This window comes from Martes martes, assembly GCF_963455335.1.
Source record: "Martes martes genome assembly, chromosome: 1".
Classification (NCBI taxonomy): domain Eukaryota; kingdom Metazoa; phylum Chordata; class Mammalia; order Carnivora; family Mustelidae; genus Martes; species Martes martes.
The window spans coordinates 126,614,597-126,630,965 of NC_137888.1; the positions used below are offsets into that span (position 1 = coordinate 126,614,597).

Consider the following 16,369-nt stretch of genomic DNA (forward strand, 5'->3'; position numbering starts at 1 on the left):
CTAATCCACCTTCTTTCAAACCTTGATATGGTCAATTATAGCACAATCCCGATTCCATGTCTTATTCCACTCTGGGGAGCTGCGAGGCAGTGCCCAGTCTACACAGTACCATGTGGATAAAAAACCCAGGAGAGAGTCCTACTCTGCAACTAAGTAGCTTTGTGTCCTTGGACTGCAGTTTTTGCATCTGTAAAGTGAGCAATATGAACTATAGTTCCCAAAGTGTCATGGCATTCTAGTAGCCAATGTCCACTGTAAGTAGCATGCTCTTGCCTACTGTACACAGATATTTATTAAATCCGTAAGAAAGTACTATTCCTAAGGACAGCGCTACTACAGACATTAAAAACTATCATCAGTAAAATTATACTTCTTTAGGTCATTTCATTCTTTAATATATTTAGCAATATAAATTAGTAACACACACTTAGTAATATATAGTAATATATTTTCTAGATGATATTATTAATAATTAGCAATATTTATAACAAGGTAACAGCCACTGAGTACACAACTGTTCTGCCTCCTACACACTGTTTAATTCATTCTTCGCAACACTCATAAAAGACAGACACAATTACTTTGCGGAAACTGAGGCTTAGAGGGTTAAATAGGTTGACTACAGTAAACTACACATTAGAGTCATAGGATCAAACTTAAGCAGTAACTCCTAAGTCCCAACCAATGTGCAATCTTCATGAATTTTACAGGATTCCAGATCTTAAAATACCTTCATCTTTCCTTTCGGTTTAATAGTGTCTTCTTGGCAATAAATGAAACCAAACCAAAAAGTCTGGGTACAGGAAAAAAATGCAAACTCACCACCATGGACACCAGATGGCAGTAACACAATAGTGAAAATAACCCACACCTTGGGAAATTGCCATTTCAGAAGTAAAACTAATGGTCCAAGACTAAAACAAAGAGATCTCTGTTTTTAAAAATTGGGGGTGGAGGACCAGCAACATTCTTTCTAGAAAATGATCTAATGTGTAATGTGTTTCTTTACCAATACCTTCACCATCTACTTGAACAGCTGCCGAACACCATCAGTTCTCATTGTTTACGATCAGGTAAATAGCAAGGGCTCAGATTTTCTGTGGACTTTTCTCATTTGAGTTTCTCACAACTACATCACCGATTCCTTCCTAACCACACCGAGCCTCATTCACCTCTATATACTATGTCACTCTGCTTTCTTCTTTTGCCTGTGCCATGTAATAGCGATGTGAAATTAGATACTCTTTGTTCATAATAATAAACGCAAATTTACTCACTGTTTGATAATCTACTACTCCTTGCCACTAACGTAAAATGCTAACATGGTTACATAAAAACTGTGTAGGGGCGCCTGGGTGGCTCAGTGGGTTAAAGCCTCTGCCTTCAGCTCAGGTCATGATCCCAGGGTCCTGGGATCAAGCCCGCATCGGGCTCTCTGCTCAATGGGGAGCCTGCTTCCCTTCCTCTCTCTGCCTGCCTCTCTGCCTGCTTGTGATCTCTGTCAAATAAATTAAAAAAAAAAAAAAAAAAAAAAAAAAAAAACTGTGTAGCTCTACAACTGTCACTTCTGCAGTTAAACCAAGACATCAACAAATATAACTTATTATTATAACTCTTTTAAGTTATTTATTGTAACTCTCCTTTGGAATGAAGGCTATTTTAAATCAGTGAAATCTAGAATAGAAGAATTAAAGGGAACACAGGGTAGGAAGCAGGGAAAACACACTTTAAATCTTAGGGGAAAAAGAATCCAGATAGGATGTCTAATAAAAGGCAAAGCTTTGAAATTCATTAGCATACTGGAATTTAAGAGCTATAAAGGATCTGAAGGACTCCTCTTTAAACTCTTCATTTACAGATCAGGAAAAATATTCCAAGTATAAACCCATGATCAAATTACTCAAAAAATGGGACACAGGAAGAAAATAAAAACTCTGGATAGAATTATGAATTAATGTGTACTAATAGAAGGGATATGCCTACTCAACAAGTCTCATTTAAAGGAGGGTAACAATGCTCTATCCCTTACCTGTCTTGGCATTACCATGATTACAAAGATCTATGGCTCTGTCAGATTTACTATGGTTGATAAACTGGCTGCTCCAATAAATAATAATTTACCATTGCCCAGAAAGGTTCCTACTTAAACTTAAGATAGAAAAAAATCACAGTTACAGTAACAAAGAAATTTTCCAAAATAAAAGTGGAATTTTAAAACACTGATCAAACTATGACTCAAAATCCAGAAAGAATAAGGAGGAAGCTAAGAAATCAGAGTAGGTAAAAATACACTTTTACGTAGGAAAATTGCCATAAGCGAAGTCTAAAGACCACAGTATATGAAAGTTTTATCAGAGAGGATTATTTATCCAAATATATAAAAAGCTTCTAAAAAGTGAGGAGAAGGGATGCCTGGGTAGCACAGTCAGTTAAGCATCCAGCTCTGGTTTCGGCTCAAGTCATGATCTCATGGGTCTTGAGGTCAAGGCCCTGTCTGGCTCTGCGCTCCATGTGGAATATGCTTGAGTTTTTCTCTCCCTTTCCCTCTGCTCCTCCCCCAAGCTCACTCACTCTCTCTCTCTAAAATAAATAAATCTTTAAAAAATAATAATAAAATAAAAATAAACATTGAGGGGGGAGAAAAGGAATCTATAGAAAAATGCACACAAGTTATGAACAAGTAGTTCACAGAAAAAGAAATGCAAATGACCTTAAACATATAAGATCAGTATTACTTACAATAGCCAAGATATGGAAGCAGCCCAAGTGTCCAAAAATTGACGAATGGATAAAGAAGAGGTGAGACAGATATACAGATAAATATACATAGACCTAATGGATTGATATACATATCTCCATGCATATATACATATGACAGAATATAACTCAGCCATAAAAAATGAAATCTTTCTATTTGCAATGACATGGATGGAGTTAGAGAGTATAATGAGTATAATGCTAAGTAAAATAAGTCAGAAAAAGATAAATACCATATGATTTTACTCATATATTTAAGAAACAAAACAAATGAGCAAAGGGAAGAAAGAGACAGAGAGAGAGACACAAACCAAGAAACATACTCTTAACTGCAGAGAACAAACTGATGGTTACCAGAGGGGAGGTAGGTGGAGAGATGGGTGAAATAGGTGTTGGGGATTAGGGAGTGTACTTGTCCTGATGAGCATTGGGTGATGTATGGAATTGTTGAATCACTATTCTGTACACCTGAAATTAATAAAACACTGTATGTTAACTAACAGGAATTAAAATAAACACTTAAAATTAATTAACTAAAACACATGAAAAGATGCTCTATCTTGTTCACAAGAAGAGAAATACAAATTTAAAATACACAAAATTACCTTTTCTTCTGTATTTAGATTAACCAAAACTCAAAAGTTTGACAATATACTCTTATGACAAAATATATTTATGGGAAAAAGGGCCCTGACATACATTGTAGGCAGGAATGGAAAACGGTACCATTTCTATAGAGATTTTGGCAATACTTAGCACCTAAAAAATATGCCTTTACTCTTCGATCCAACAATGCCACTTCTAGGAAGCCTTCCCAAAGCCACAATGGCAAAAATACAAAATCACATATGTATAAGGACACACAGTGCAGCACTATATGCAGCAGTTGCACACAACACAAAAGCCTATCAACAGGGACTAACTGAATATTCATCTACCAGTGGAATATTATGAAGCTGTAAAAACAGATAACATACTTCTTAGGAGGATCTATAAGGCATATATTACTAGGGGGGAAAGGCAAGCAGATAATGCATTTGTTTTTATGGAGGGATAAATCCAAGCTAGTAAATATGATACCTATAAGAAAGGGAACTAGGGAGTGCCTAGGTGGCTCAGTCAGTTAAGCATCTGCCTTCTGCTCAGGTCATGATCCCAGGGTCCTGGGATCAAGTCCTACACTGGGCTCCTTGCTCAGTTGGGAGTCGGCTTCTCCCTCTGCCCCACCTCTCTGCTTGTCCTTTCTCATTCTCTCTCTCTCAAAATAAATATTTTCTTTAAAAAAGAAAAAGAAAGGAAGGAAGGAAGAAAAAGAGAACTAGGGTAGGGAAAAGAGGAATGAACACTAAACTTGTCTGGATATCTGTGTTTTATAGTACTAGTTTTATGTTAATGTTTTACATATAATAAATCAAATCCAAATGGGGGGGAAAAAAGCAGTATGAAACAAATCAACTATCAATTAGAAATCAAGGTGGAAAACTAACCATATAATAAAATGTTTCACATACCTTTAAAATGCAATAATTCTATTGTACTTGTAATCCCAAGTGGAATATAACTAAAGATAAAAAAGAACTGCAAAGAAATCCTAAACACTATTCAGGAATCATATTGTTAATAATAAAATTGGTATAATCTGAAATCAATATATGTAATACAGGATAGGAAAAAAACTAATTACATTAATGATATTAGGTTCCAAGATTTTCAGCAAGACAAAAAGACCCAAACATAAAAACAAATATAAAAAATTAAATTAAAATATAAGTATCAGTGTGAAATCTGTATATTTATTTAAAAATATATGTATTTCCTAACTCTGGCCACTGTAAATCCTAGAACCATTGACCAACCTGGCACCTTGAGCACCTCTAGCACCCAGACTAGGGTCTCTAAATACCATCTCCCACCCAAAGGAACCAGGGCTTTTTGGTAGCCATTAATGTATAAATGATGAAAGAACATGTTTTACCAGAAAATAGGGAAATTAATTATCAAAGACTACTGATCATATGAAGATGGACAGGAGCCAACATAAAGGGGTGCCACCGAGCAAAGGCAGAGCAATTTAAGTATTTAAAAAAAAAAAAAAAAAAAAAAGACTGCAACAAATTGAAACAGTTTAAATATAGTCAAGTCCACGATGATTAAAAAAAAAAAAAAGGCAAAAACCCTCACGGTTACCTTTGGAGATTGGTAGGCCACCACCTCATTACTGTAGTCTGAAAACAGGGAAAGAATTAAGCATTCTTCTTGCCTTTCCTGTACAAGCTATATTTCATATAGCTGATGGCAGTCAAATAGCTGGTGGGGTAGAGTTCTTATTCATAAAAGATTTTTAGCTAGTAAATACTGAAGGAGTGATAGGATTAGAAAATCACCATTCTGCAATCCCTAATGCAATAATGGATATAGGCGATCTAAATCCATAAAAAGATTTCACCATTAAATGAAAAGCTCACGGGGAATTTCAGGATGGATGGATTGGGCTAACAATACCTGAACGCATTACACTCCTCAATCTTAACACAAGAGAGCTCAGACACTTCATGCCTCTCTGATAAATCATGCAATAGATTATCTACTGCATCACCTAGGAATCGTCTTCACCCCCACAAAAAAAATAAATAAATTTAAGGTTAAATCTGATCTTCCAGAGCAGAGCTATTCAATAGAACTTTCTGCAATTATTGGAATATTTTATGTCTGCACCATTTAGAGGGTAGCCACCAGGCAACTTTGACTATTGGGCACTTGAAATATGGCTAACGAAACTAGGAAAGTGAATTTTTAGTTTTTTTCATTTTAGTTAATTTAAATAACCAGAGCTGGCTGGTGATTACCATAATGGACAGTGCAATTCTAGATCTAACTACTGGTTTAAAGGGAAAGATGTACTTGTTGAAAGGATGTCATGCCGTCCTTTTAATCTAGATCTAGAATCTAGATTCTAAATCTAGAATACTGAGGGGGAAAAGGGACACAAGGGAACTGCCCTATTAAAAAAGATTTAAACAATGTATCAACCAAATACAACATGTGGACCTCTATGGGATTTTGATCTAAGGGAGCTAACTGTAAAAGGTCATTTAAAAGGGACAGATGGGGAAATCTGAACCCAGACTGAATACTGACATGGAATTCTTACAAATTTTCATAGGTGTGATGACAGTAATCCACTTTTATAAAATCAGAAAAGCAAATTTAGCTTTCAGAGGAAATAAAGAAACAACCTAAAAATAAATTCAATCCCTGCAACCTCTGTTCATGTTAGCTTCAGATGAATTTCAAATCAAGCTGACTTTTTTTTAAAGTAGGTAACTCTGGAGGCACCTGGGTGGCTCAAAAGGTTAAGTAGGCAACTCTGATATATCAGAGTGGATTACGGATGCTGTCCCAGCGAGCTACCACTACTACATAAATGAGAAAGGGAAGGACAAAGCAAAGGTCCTCTACCTTCTAATGGGAGGAAAATGGCACAGTACAACTAACATATGCAATTATTAGAAATAGTTTTTAAAAACCTGAATCTACATACATTTTTAAGGGCAGTGTGAATGTCTAATAAATGTTTACGAATCTCTAACCCATTTTAATTTCATTTTTACTATACTGATCACGGATAGTGACATAGTCAAAGGGCAAGAAGTTGCACAATCTAAAGGCGGCACTGCATTTCAAGTAAGAAAATACATGTATTTTGTTATACCATTAAGCTACAGCTATGATTAAGTATATGTAAATATTTGAAAGTAATATGTAGTTGATGATCCTTATTATGACTTCCTCTTCACATCTATAAAGTGGAACGCAAGTATGAGGGGAACTCTGTAACAGCAGTGTACCTACCCTACAATATTGTTTTAATAAAGGAATGAAATTGAAGAAATTGGATGTAAGGCTCAATGAAAACTATTTCATGCACATAAGGGTACCCTAAATGTTAATGAAGACCAGTCATTGACAGCAGACTCAATTTTACTCTGATGTTGTAAGGAATGTAAGAAAAACACTGAGCCTAGATTTACCGTCCTCAAACATCTTCACGGTTAAAGTGCCCCTAAGGAACTGTCCCTTTTAAGTCCTCAACCTATCATTTATCTCCCACCCCTGATTTGTATGGAGCAATCTGTAAACTCAGGGCTTCTCAACTTCTTCAGTCCTTCAAGACTTCTGCCACATTTCCGTACCTCCTGTACTAACATTAACTCACTTTTTAAGACTTGCTAAAATCCCCCCCATAAGTGAACCGGCATCACGTGCAGTCAATGGCCTAAGTCACAACAATGCTGGGAAGCTAACCAGATAAGGCAGCCTAGGCGGGAGGGCTGTGCCGGGGGTCCCTCCTCTGCAAAGGAAGAGCGGCCCGCAGCTGGCTCCGCCGCGGTAGACGTGGACTCGGCGGCAGCTGCTCGCACCCCCCGCCGCCCTCCCGCCGGCCCGGCCTCTGGGGAGGGGCTGACCACCTGGCTGGCCGGGACGGCGCGCCGGGCAAGGCCATATCCGCCTTCGCGGTTCCGCAGGGCGTACGCGGGGAGGCCGACGGGCCCGGCGCCGCAGCGTACCCGGGCCGGCGAGGGCGGGCCTGGTGGCCAGCGGGCTGCTGCGGAGGCCGGCCCCGGGCCATACGGCCGCGCAGCCCGCGGCGCCACCGCAGCCAGGGCTGCCTCCGAACCAGGACACGCCCGCCCCTCGCCTATCCACCGGGCGCCCATGCGGTTACTAGAACCGCGCGAGCGCGCCCCCGAGACTTCCCGCCGTTACCTCCGGCCGGGGGCGCGCACGCGCGTCACCGCCGACCCGACGTCCAGCCTTCGGCGTCGCCACGTTCGTTCCGCCCACCGCCCCCTCACTTCGAATTGAAGAAGCGTCCTCCCAGGCCTCCCCTCCGTACAAGCCTATGGGCTCACCCACATCCGGGGATCGGTGAGAAAGGCGCGCGGGTCACGTGAGGCAGAGGGGGAGGGGCTGTGTGGAAGCGGGTGCGGCGCTGGGTCCGGCGCGGGTAAGGTTTTCCCGTACCCCGAGTCTTGGTTTTGGAGGGACGGGGACGCGTGGGTTCCTTAGCGTCGCCCTTTCCAACCTTCCTTCAGTTGAGGCCGAAATCTCACTTCATCTTCACACTTTCCTTTCCGCACGCCATGGAGGGTGGAAGGGCACTGGCGGGGCAGTTCTGGACCTCCCCCGCTTCCACATTTGGTAGATCCAGCCGGAAGTCGGGATGGGGGCGGGCCCACGCCTGTCTACGGATGGTGGTGGCCTGCGAGGGTCAATTCTAGCTAGATAGAAGGTTGTCCCGTTTAATTCATGTGACTATACGTTTGTAGAACTGCAGAGCACAGGAGTGAGGTGACACGTGCCGCGGGTTTGGGAAAACCATGTAACGGACAGTTTGACAAGCTCCCAGTTGGGACCATTCGCTGCGCCCAGGGAGCTAAGGAACTCCAGGAAGGACGGGTACCGTACTCCCCCTGGGTCTAGGAGCAGACCTCCTGCAGGAGACGACCTGGGAGCCAAATTTTTTAGACTGGAGTTTAGCTGGAAACAAAGGAATTGTAACGAGCGTTCTAGGCATTGGAACTGTTACATGTGTTAAGAGAAGTTTGCTCAGGAAGGTAGTAGTGTTTCATTCTGTCGAGTGTGGCAGGTGTTTTGGACAGTGGCTGTGTCCTGGACATTGGCTGTCTTGATGCTTTCCACGCTGCCAGCCCCTGAAGAGTGAAGGCACCTTAGTGCCCGACTCTGGAAATGAGATGTTGACCAGATGAGCTGACACCAGTGTTGAGTTTGCAAGGAAAATAAGCGTTACTGAGGAGGAAAAAGGGTTTTAAGTGCAAAGGCTGGAAAGTATGGCAGGGTTAGTGGTGTTTGGAAGAGGGACGGTGAGAAAAGATTGAGGCCAAATTTGGGAAGGATGTGCTGCAAAAGCACATCTTTGGGAAAGAGTCTGCAATATTTACACATAATAATTGTAGGCACTGATACCTGAGAAATCTGTTACAAAGACTACCTGACTTGTTAGGTGGATCATAAAGACAAGAAGGAAACGTTTAAGGGCCAAATGCTCACTGAGGCTTGAAAAAACATGACAGAAAGGTGGAGTCTGTGTATGACTGGGAGAATTAGCTAGTTCTGATCAACTGGAAAAATGAGGAGGGTACCGCAGGGGACAGAGCAGCAGCACAGGACTGGCAGCAGGAAAAAGGGCTCTTGTGGGACAGGAATTCCAAAAATATAACTGGAACTGTGTGTACATTTCCTAAAGACAATATCCTTATACTTGTTTTGAGTTATCCATGGGGTAGTACTGGATTAATTCTTGAGTGAAACATCAAGACTTCAACTGTTTCACTGGTAGCCAAAATAGCTGGGCACCTTCTGCTTCAGTTTTGCCTGGCTCTTTACCGTGGGGTTAAAAACTCTTATCCATCCCCAACCTGTAATAATTATTACCCAGGCATTAGGGCTATTATGCAATCATACTACTGGAGCCAAGCATAGGCCTGTATGAAGGAGTTGGAGTCCACCCCTAAATATTGTTCCTTTTATGAATGTTCCTAGCCTCAGAAACTAGGAGTGACTGGGAGTGCCTTTGGTGCCACTGGCTTCCAGACCATCAGGATGACTGCTTTGTCGCAGGGAACACAGTAGAGTGAACCTATGATGGAGCAGCAGAGCCCACACTAGGAAACAGGGAATCCAGAGGTAGGCTGCAGATGTTTAGGAGAAAAAATAGTCAGTCATGGCCAAGGAGCTAAGTAACATCTTGACCACTTGGTCCAGACATTGAAGGGAGTACAGCATTAAAAGAGGAAAGAACCCCAAAGGGAAGCAAAAATGAGCAGCAGAGGGTCGTGCTGCTGCTGTTCAGGTGCTCCTTTCAGAACTTGGATTGGGCACTATTTTAAGAAAGACAGTTTCTTTTAAAAGTTCAGCTGAGGATTTCTGTCAGCTCTGTAGTTGGTCACTTCGCATAGCCCAGTTCAGTATCTTAATACGTTCATTTAGCTCCTGTGCCTAGGAATGCTAATATTAAAGCTGAGGCAGGTAGAGACTTTTTAGTAAAACATAGTGCAGGGAAAGGCTAACGGGGACAGAGAGGAGACTTGGTTATTAATTAGGGATTCATTGAAGGCATTCTGAACAGGGAAAGGTGAATATGCAAATTAGGAGAGAAAAACTATATTCTAGATACACTGTGGCCTTGTACACAAGGCTTCTGTCACACTGTGACACTGGTCTGTCAACTAGGCTATGTCTGCTGTCTGTCCTGTATGTGCTATAAAGCATCCATGGGTTGGGGGAAGGGAATGGGCAGTAGGGAGAGACTGGGATCTTAGAACTAGACTGTCACCTGACTCAGACGAGAAGATGAGTCTTTCCTGTTTCCCAGGGTGATGTTATACCAAAAGATACATGCAGGCTAAAAAGCCTGGGGAAGCTTGATGCTCGATTACATCACCTCCTCAGTCTTCATGCTTAAGAAATAATCTCTTTGACTTACAGATCTGACAAGATCAAAGCTGCGGAAGAATGGACAGTGAGGTACAGAGAGATGGAAGGATCTTGGATTTGATTGACGATGCTTGGCGAGAAGACAAGCTGCCATATGAGGATGTTGCAATACCACTGGTAGGCTATAGTTTGTGCCAAGGATGGTGGGTTAAAGATACGAACTGGTGAACCCTACTAGAAGTAGGATGTCAGTGGACAAACTAGTAGGGCAAAGAAATCCACAATGATGTGGATTCCTGTAACTCTAGAAGACACTGGATAGTTTGACTTTTTATTTGAAGAGAACTGTAGTTCAGAGAGTTGATATGAGGAGTTGATATGAGGAAGAGAAAAACAGGGGTCATGCCAGGACTGGACTCAAGAGTTCTGAGCCATGTTCTGTCTGCCACACCAAAGCTAGTAAACCAGACGATGAGAGTTCAGTGTACAAAAGATAGAGAGGAACAAGAAGCAATGGCATTTACACTATATTTCTTACTTGTCTACCTGTGATTGATCATTTGCTATTTTTAGAGACATATTCTCGAAACACACACCTATCCTAGTTTCCCTGGAAAACTAGTTTGGAAGACAGCTGGGTTTTCTCTTGGATTTAGACCAAACAGGTCTTGGGACACTCTCTTCTTTCCCGATCTCTAGAGAACACTCCTGCAGGGAATTTCTTGACCCTCCCATAATAAATCATCTAAAAGTTGTGCATTAATTCTTATTTTAAATCCTATTTATGTCATAGAGGCCTAACAAAAAACACAGAGAACAGACTCCAGGGATTGTTTATCTTCAGAGCATGCCAAGTGCCCTGAGAAGAGCTATTAATAAAATGCACCTTCCAAGTAGACTGCTGCTGCCTACGGAGAAATAAAATTCCGCTCACCCACATTTTCATTTAAGACTAAAAGATGATATTATGCTCAGTGAATAATACACATATCAGATAATAGGTCACAGCTTAGTTTAAGTTTAGAAAAATAGTGAAAAGGGAGTGCACAATGAGAATTCTAGCTGCCACTTACTCAATACCAGTTTTATGCCATGGACTGAGATTGAATTTTTTTTTTTTTTTTTTTTTTTGACAGACAGAGATCACAAGTAGGCAGAGAGGCAGGCAGAGAGAGAGGGAGAAGCAGGCTCCCCGCTGAGCAGAGAGCCTAATGTGGGGCTCGATCCCAGGACCCTGGGATCATGACCTGAGCCGAATAGAGGAATAGAATAGGGAATAGAATCAGAGAGGGAACTTGTGCAAAGCTGGATAGCTGATAAGTTGGACTTCACACTTAGGTCTGTGTGAAGGCTCCAGATCCTGTCTTGCAAACTTTCGTTTGTTTTTTCACTTGGCAGGCACAATTCCTGCCCTTGGGGATCTAGAGAGACAACACATAGGAATAAGTAATTATAGTAATAAATGTTATAAGCCAGGTTGTGCATAGCTACGTAGGATAGGAGGTGGCTGATGCCTGTTGAGCATCAGGAAAGGCTTCAGAGAGAATGTAATATTTAAGCCAGCCATAAGGGAGGGCCAGAAATGTAGTGGGGGTAGACAAGGGCACTCTCAACAGAGGGGACAGATGTGCACAGGCTCAGAGTTTTGAAAGGCTTTGGGAGATGGTGAGACATTCATTGTGGACAGAGACTATATTTATCATCTAAGGTAGGCAGAAAAGATGGGCTTGGACCAAATTTTGAGAGGAGTATATGACGCCATGCTTAGACTTCATTCTGAGGATAACCAGGAATGAGTGGTTTTCAAAATAGAAATCTGCCACACTCAAATTTGAGTTTTAGAATGTTAGTTCAGAAGGGAATTGTTAGGGAATGTGTGCCATGGAGAAAGGGGCAAGTGACAGGGCAGAGAGACCAGTGAGGAAGTGATCGCAGTAGTATGGGGAGGAGAACCTGAACAAAAGCACGTAGGTGGAGGGGAACTGCTGAATATTGCAGGCATGTGGCAGGATTTGGGGACCACTTCTGTGGAAGGGGTTGAGGGAGAAGGAAGTTTCCAGGGTGTAGCCTGGCCTTCTTGTTATTCTGTGTCTTTTCCTGTCTCATGACTCTCAGGGAATGTGCACTGGTTAGCTTTTGTTGCTGCCTAACAGATCTCCCCCAAACAGAGTGACTTCAAACAATAGCTGTTTATCTCATGATTTTGTGTCTCAGCTGAGAGGGTCTTCCAGTCTTTCCAGCTCAGCTGATCCCTGCTGGACTTGCTGGTGTTCTGCAGTCAGTCGGCAGGCCAGCTGGAGGCTGGGGGATGAGGAGACTTTTCACACATCTGGTAGGTAACAGGTCAGCTGGGATGATGAAGTCAAAGCCTCATTATCCAGCAGACTAGCCTAGACTGCACCTAGCCATCTCAGGGTTCCAAGAACAGCAAGAGGAGGACTATGAGGCTTCACAGAGCTTAGCCAAGAATGGGCCCAAGGACACTGTGGCTGCTCTCTGCTAGCCAAGGCAAGTCACTCAGTCCCAATCTGAAATTGGGGAAATAAGACTCTGCCTTTTCATGGGAGTAGCTGCCAGGAATTGAGGCCAATTTGCAATAAGCCATAATTGATAGTTGTGTTTATGATAGTTTTGATACTTTGTGTTGGTTTCAAAGCACGTACACATTTTTTCATCTTGGCATTCAGTGTAAGAGACAGTAGTGACCAAATGAAAGATACTGTTTTAGAAGTTATACTACAGGGGCGCCTGGGTGGCTCAGTGGGTTAAAGCCTCTGCCTTCGGCTCAGGTCATGATCTCAGGGTCCTGGGATCGAGCCCCGCATTAGGCTCTCTGCTCAGCGGGGAGCCTACTTCCCCCTCTCCCTCTGCCTGCCTCTCTGCCTACTTGTGATCTCTCACTCTGTCAAATAAATAAATAAATAAAAATCTTCAAAAAAAAAAAAAGTTATACCACAGAGGGGTGCCTGGGTGGCTCAGTTGGTTGAGTATCTAACCCTTGGTTTTAGCTTAGGTCATTATCTTTTGGTCCTGGGATCGATTCCAGCATTGGGCTCTGGGCTTAGTGCACTCAGAGTCTGCTTGGGTGCACACACACACACATGCGCTCTCTCTCTCTCTCTCTCTCTCTAACCTTAACCCTAGCCTTAACTCTCTCAAAATAAATAAAATCTTAAAAAAAAAAAAGAACCTATACCACAGATGAGATGTAATTAAGTTACTTGTCTGTCAATTAAATAATTCCCTAACCAAGGGCTTGTTTGTGCTTTGTGAGCTATAAATAATTATTGGAACCAAACTTACTCTTTAGGTTTGAATGTATGATTGCTCTACAGTAAATGATAGTTCTTTGTAATTCATACAAATATGTTTGAGTCTCAATATTATGTTTATAAAACAACATGTGTGCTCAGAACAACATGTGTTCAGATACATTCGTACATATTGTAAGTCACTTTATATATATTGAGCATATTTTTGAAAGAGAAAAACATTCATGTGCTGCGAATTGGAATCAGTGGGAAATTGAAAGTCTCAATATTGAATAACAGTTTGTTGCCCCCCAAAAAAGTATAAATTGAAATAATTGAAAAGAAATATATTGGTGTCAGTAAACTCCAGTACAAGCAGACTCCTGGTAATAAGAAATTTAAATTTAAAATATAAGGAAACTACCAAAAGTTCTTACCACACACATAAAAACATAGTTAACTATATGAGGTGACGGGTGTGTTAACTAGCCCTATCCTGATAATCACTTCATAGTATGTATGTCAGATCATCGTGTGGTACACCTTAAACTCACAGAATGTTCTATGTAAATTCAAGCTCAAGCTGAAAGAAACACTGTATGTCACATTCCCTAGTAAGTGTGGTCCATGGCTTACCATTCTAAGACAGATGCTAGCAGGGGAGGAACCGGTCATTTGCCAGGGTTTGTGTTGCTGTGCTCCATCACTAGGGTGACACCTTACCTAGTATGTTACATTTTCAGCCCTCACCACCCACCTCCGTAAGAACATAGGCCTGATGGGCACGGGATAGTTTGTTAAAATACATTTCTTATGCTTAAGAATAAGCATATTCTTATTCATATTATGCTTCTTAAGAGTAAGCATATATCTTGCTGGAATAAGAATATTCCAGCAAATGTGGTATTCAATGAAAGCAGCCTCCCAAAAAAGGACTTAGTATTGGGTCTTGTCGGTGAGCCCAGCCTCTAGTAGTAAGAGCAGCCGTTCCTTGAGCATCAGATGACTGCCCACAGGGGTGAGCACTCCATCTCAGTTACCCCATTTAGTTTCACAGCTGTCCTCTGAGGTGATGGCTGCTCTTTCCTCTGATTGCCCAAGAGGAGATAAAAGGTCCGTCTTCATCCTAGTTCTTTCTTTAGGATAGATTTCTGTCAGTTTTGCTGCCTGTTTCTAAGACTCAGAGGTTTGATTTCTAAGTGCTCTTGAGTTTGAAGGGGTTTCTTAATGCAGAGTGTACCAGCATTCTGAATGTCAGTTGTACCTTTGCAGAATGAGCTTCCTGAACCTGAACAGGACAACGGTGGCACCACAGAATCTGTTAAAGAACAAGAAATGAAGTGGACTGACTTGGCCTTACAGTATCTCCATGAGAATGTTCCCCCTGTAGGAAACTAACACCTGGCTCCTTTCTCATGGACAGATTTTTGAAAAATACATAGATACAAAATGTTTTCTTTCTGTCTCCTCATTCAGATCTTGACATGATAAATCTACACTAAAAAATATACACCCAACTAGTTTTTGTGACAACAAAATGCAGTGTGAAAACACCAGAATGAGAAACCGGTTAAGATTTCTCAGGAATGCAGAATATTTGGCCCTTTGAACCAAAAGTTCTTCATTCACTAGCTTGTGTTTGAACATGACTGGTTCAACATTTGCCTTTCACTCTGATTTTGTTTTACTGTCAGAGTTGTGTCCCATGACATAGGTGACTGAAGAGATGAGAGGGACGGGCAAAGACAGAGGAGCCAGGTGTGAGGGGACTGTTAACTTCTCACATGCCTCCCTCTGAACAGTGGTGTAGAGCCCCTGACAGTAGGATGGATATCTGGGATTGTTGGAATTCCTCAGATCCCCTGTGACATTTTCAAAATTTGGATAAATTCACGGATTAAAGGTTATCTGACAGGTACTTCTGCTCTGTACAAGTTAATTAGGTGCCATTGGAAAGGACCTTTGGCTATCTGGATCACTAGTTTTATTCAGTAACAAGATTTTGTATTTTCACACTCCTTTCAGATACAACGGAAACACCATGAAGCCCATATTCAGTTATACATTTATATAAGAACTTGTATTTTGAGGGGCACCTGGGTGGCTCAGTCGGTTCAGCATCCGACTCTTGATTTCAGCTCAGGTTATGATCTCGGGGTCCTGGGATGGAACCCCAGGTTGGGCTCCACGCTCAGCAGGGAACCTGCTTGAGATTTCTCTTGCCCTCTGCTCACTCTCTCTCTCCCGCTCTCTCAAAAATAAATCTTTAAAAAAAAAACTCCTATTTTGAAAACATGGACATTTATCTCCTGGAATCTTCTGCCTCTCGACGTTTTCTTACCTAGGTTGTGAACTGTGGGAAGAGGCCCTGACTTATATTTCTGTATCCCTCATTCAAAAACGAGAAAGACTGAATCGCTGAAGTGTCTCTTCTGTATTTTGTTTTGTTTTGTTTTTTAGGATTTTATTTGAGAGAGCATGTGCACCTGAAGGGGGGTGGGCAGAGGAAGAGGGAGAAGTGGACTCCCTGCTGAGCAGGAAGTCTAACACTGGGCTCCATCCCAGGACCCTGGCATCATGACAGGAGTCGAAGGCAGACACCCAACTGACTGAACCCAGGCACCCCTCTTCTTTTTTAGGGGCCTTTTTGTTTACCTAGCTTTTAGGAAGAAATATATCACAAATGGGCTGATTTTAGGTTTTCAATCGGAAATGGGGTTGTAGCAACTCCTGTAATCCAGACACATGCAGGCTGATCTCCCTGTGCATCATGTCTTGGCTACAAGTCAGTCATCTCAGAATAAAGACCCCAAGTCACCAGTCCCTCAATAACAAAAGATAGACGACTCAGTAGAAAAGAGGGGTCTAATGTTCAGGAAAAATGTATATTACGAGAAAACGGT

General features: G+C 41.8%; 2 protein-coding genes across 12 annotated transcripts in view; one reads left to right on the forward strand and one right to left on the reverse strand.

Annotated features, from left to right (window-relative positions):
• CEP63 (centrosomal protein 63) overlaps positions 1-7,688 on the reverse strand; it is a 56,425-nt gene extending 48,737 nt beyond the window's left edge. For 3 of the 5 annotated variants that reach the window (XM_080798745.1, XM_080798742.1, XM_080798743.1), the window contains exon 1: positions 7,227-7,562. In XM_080798745.1, the coding sequence (XP_080654871.1) occupies positions 7,227-7,387 (161 nt within the window). In that variant the 5' untranslated portion in view covers positions 7,388-7,562. Of the gene's footprint in view, positions 1-7,226 lie in introns of all 5 variants that reach the window. The other 2 variants (XM_080798744.1, XM_080798741.1) reach the window with 1 other exon arrangement.
• On the forward strand, positions 7,576-14,922 carry ANAPC13 (anaphase promoting complex subunit 13). Of its 7 annotated transcripts, none has more exons than XM_080798793.1 (3): positions 7,576-7,686; positions 10,267-10,392; positions 14,739-14,922. In XM_080798793.1, the coding sequence occupies exons 2-3, from the start codon at positions 10,294-10,296 to the stop codon at positions 14,862-14,864; spliced, it is 225 nt and encodes a 74-aa protein (XP_080654919.1). In that variant the 5' UTR covers positions 7,576-7,686; positions 10,267-10,293; the 3' UTR covers positions 14,865-14,922. The 7 variants fall into 7 exon arrangements, with proteins under 7 accessions (XP_080654919.1, XP_080654916.1, XP_080654918.1 ...); XM_080798790.1 differs by lacking the exon at positions 7,576-7,686 and adding an exon at positions 7,711-7,765; XM_080798792.1 differs by lacking the exon at positions 7,576-7,686 and adding an exon at positions 7,997-8,050.
• Positions 14,923-16,369: the final 1,447 nt, after the last annotated feature.

What these genes read in the sequence shown, in the direction of transcription:
- ANAPC13 (XM_080798793.1), top strand. Translation starts at nt 10,294, where the DNA reads ATGGACAGTGAGGTACAGAGAGATGGAAGGATCTTGGATTTGATTGAC. An exon ending in AGGATGTTGCAATACCACTG is followed by an intron (nt 10,393 to 14,738) that starts GTAGGCTATAGT and finishes GTACCTTTGCAG; the next exon opens with AATGAGCTTCCTGAACCTGA.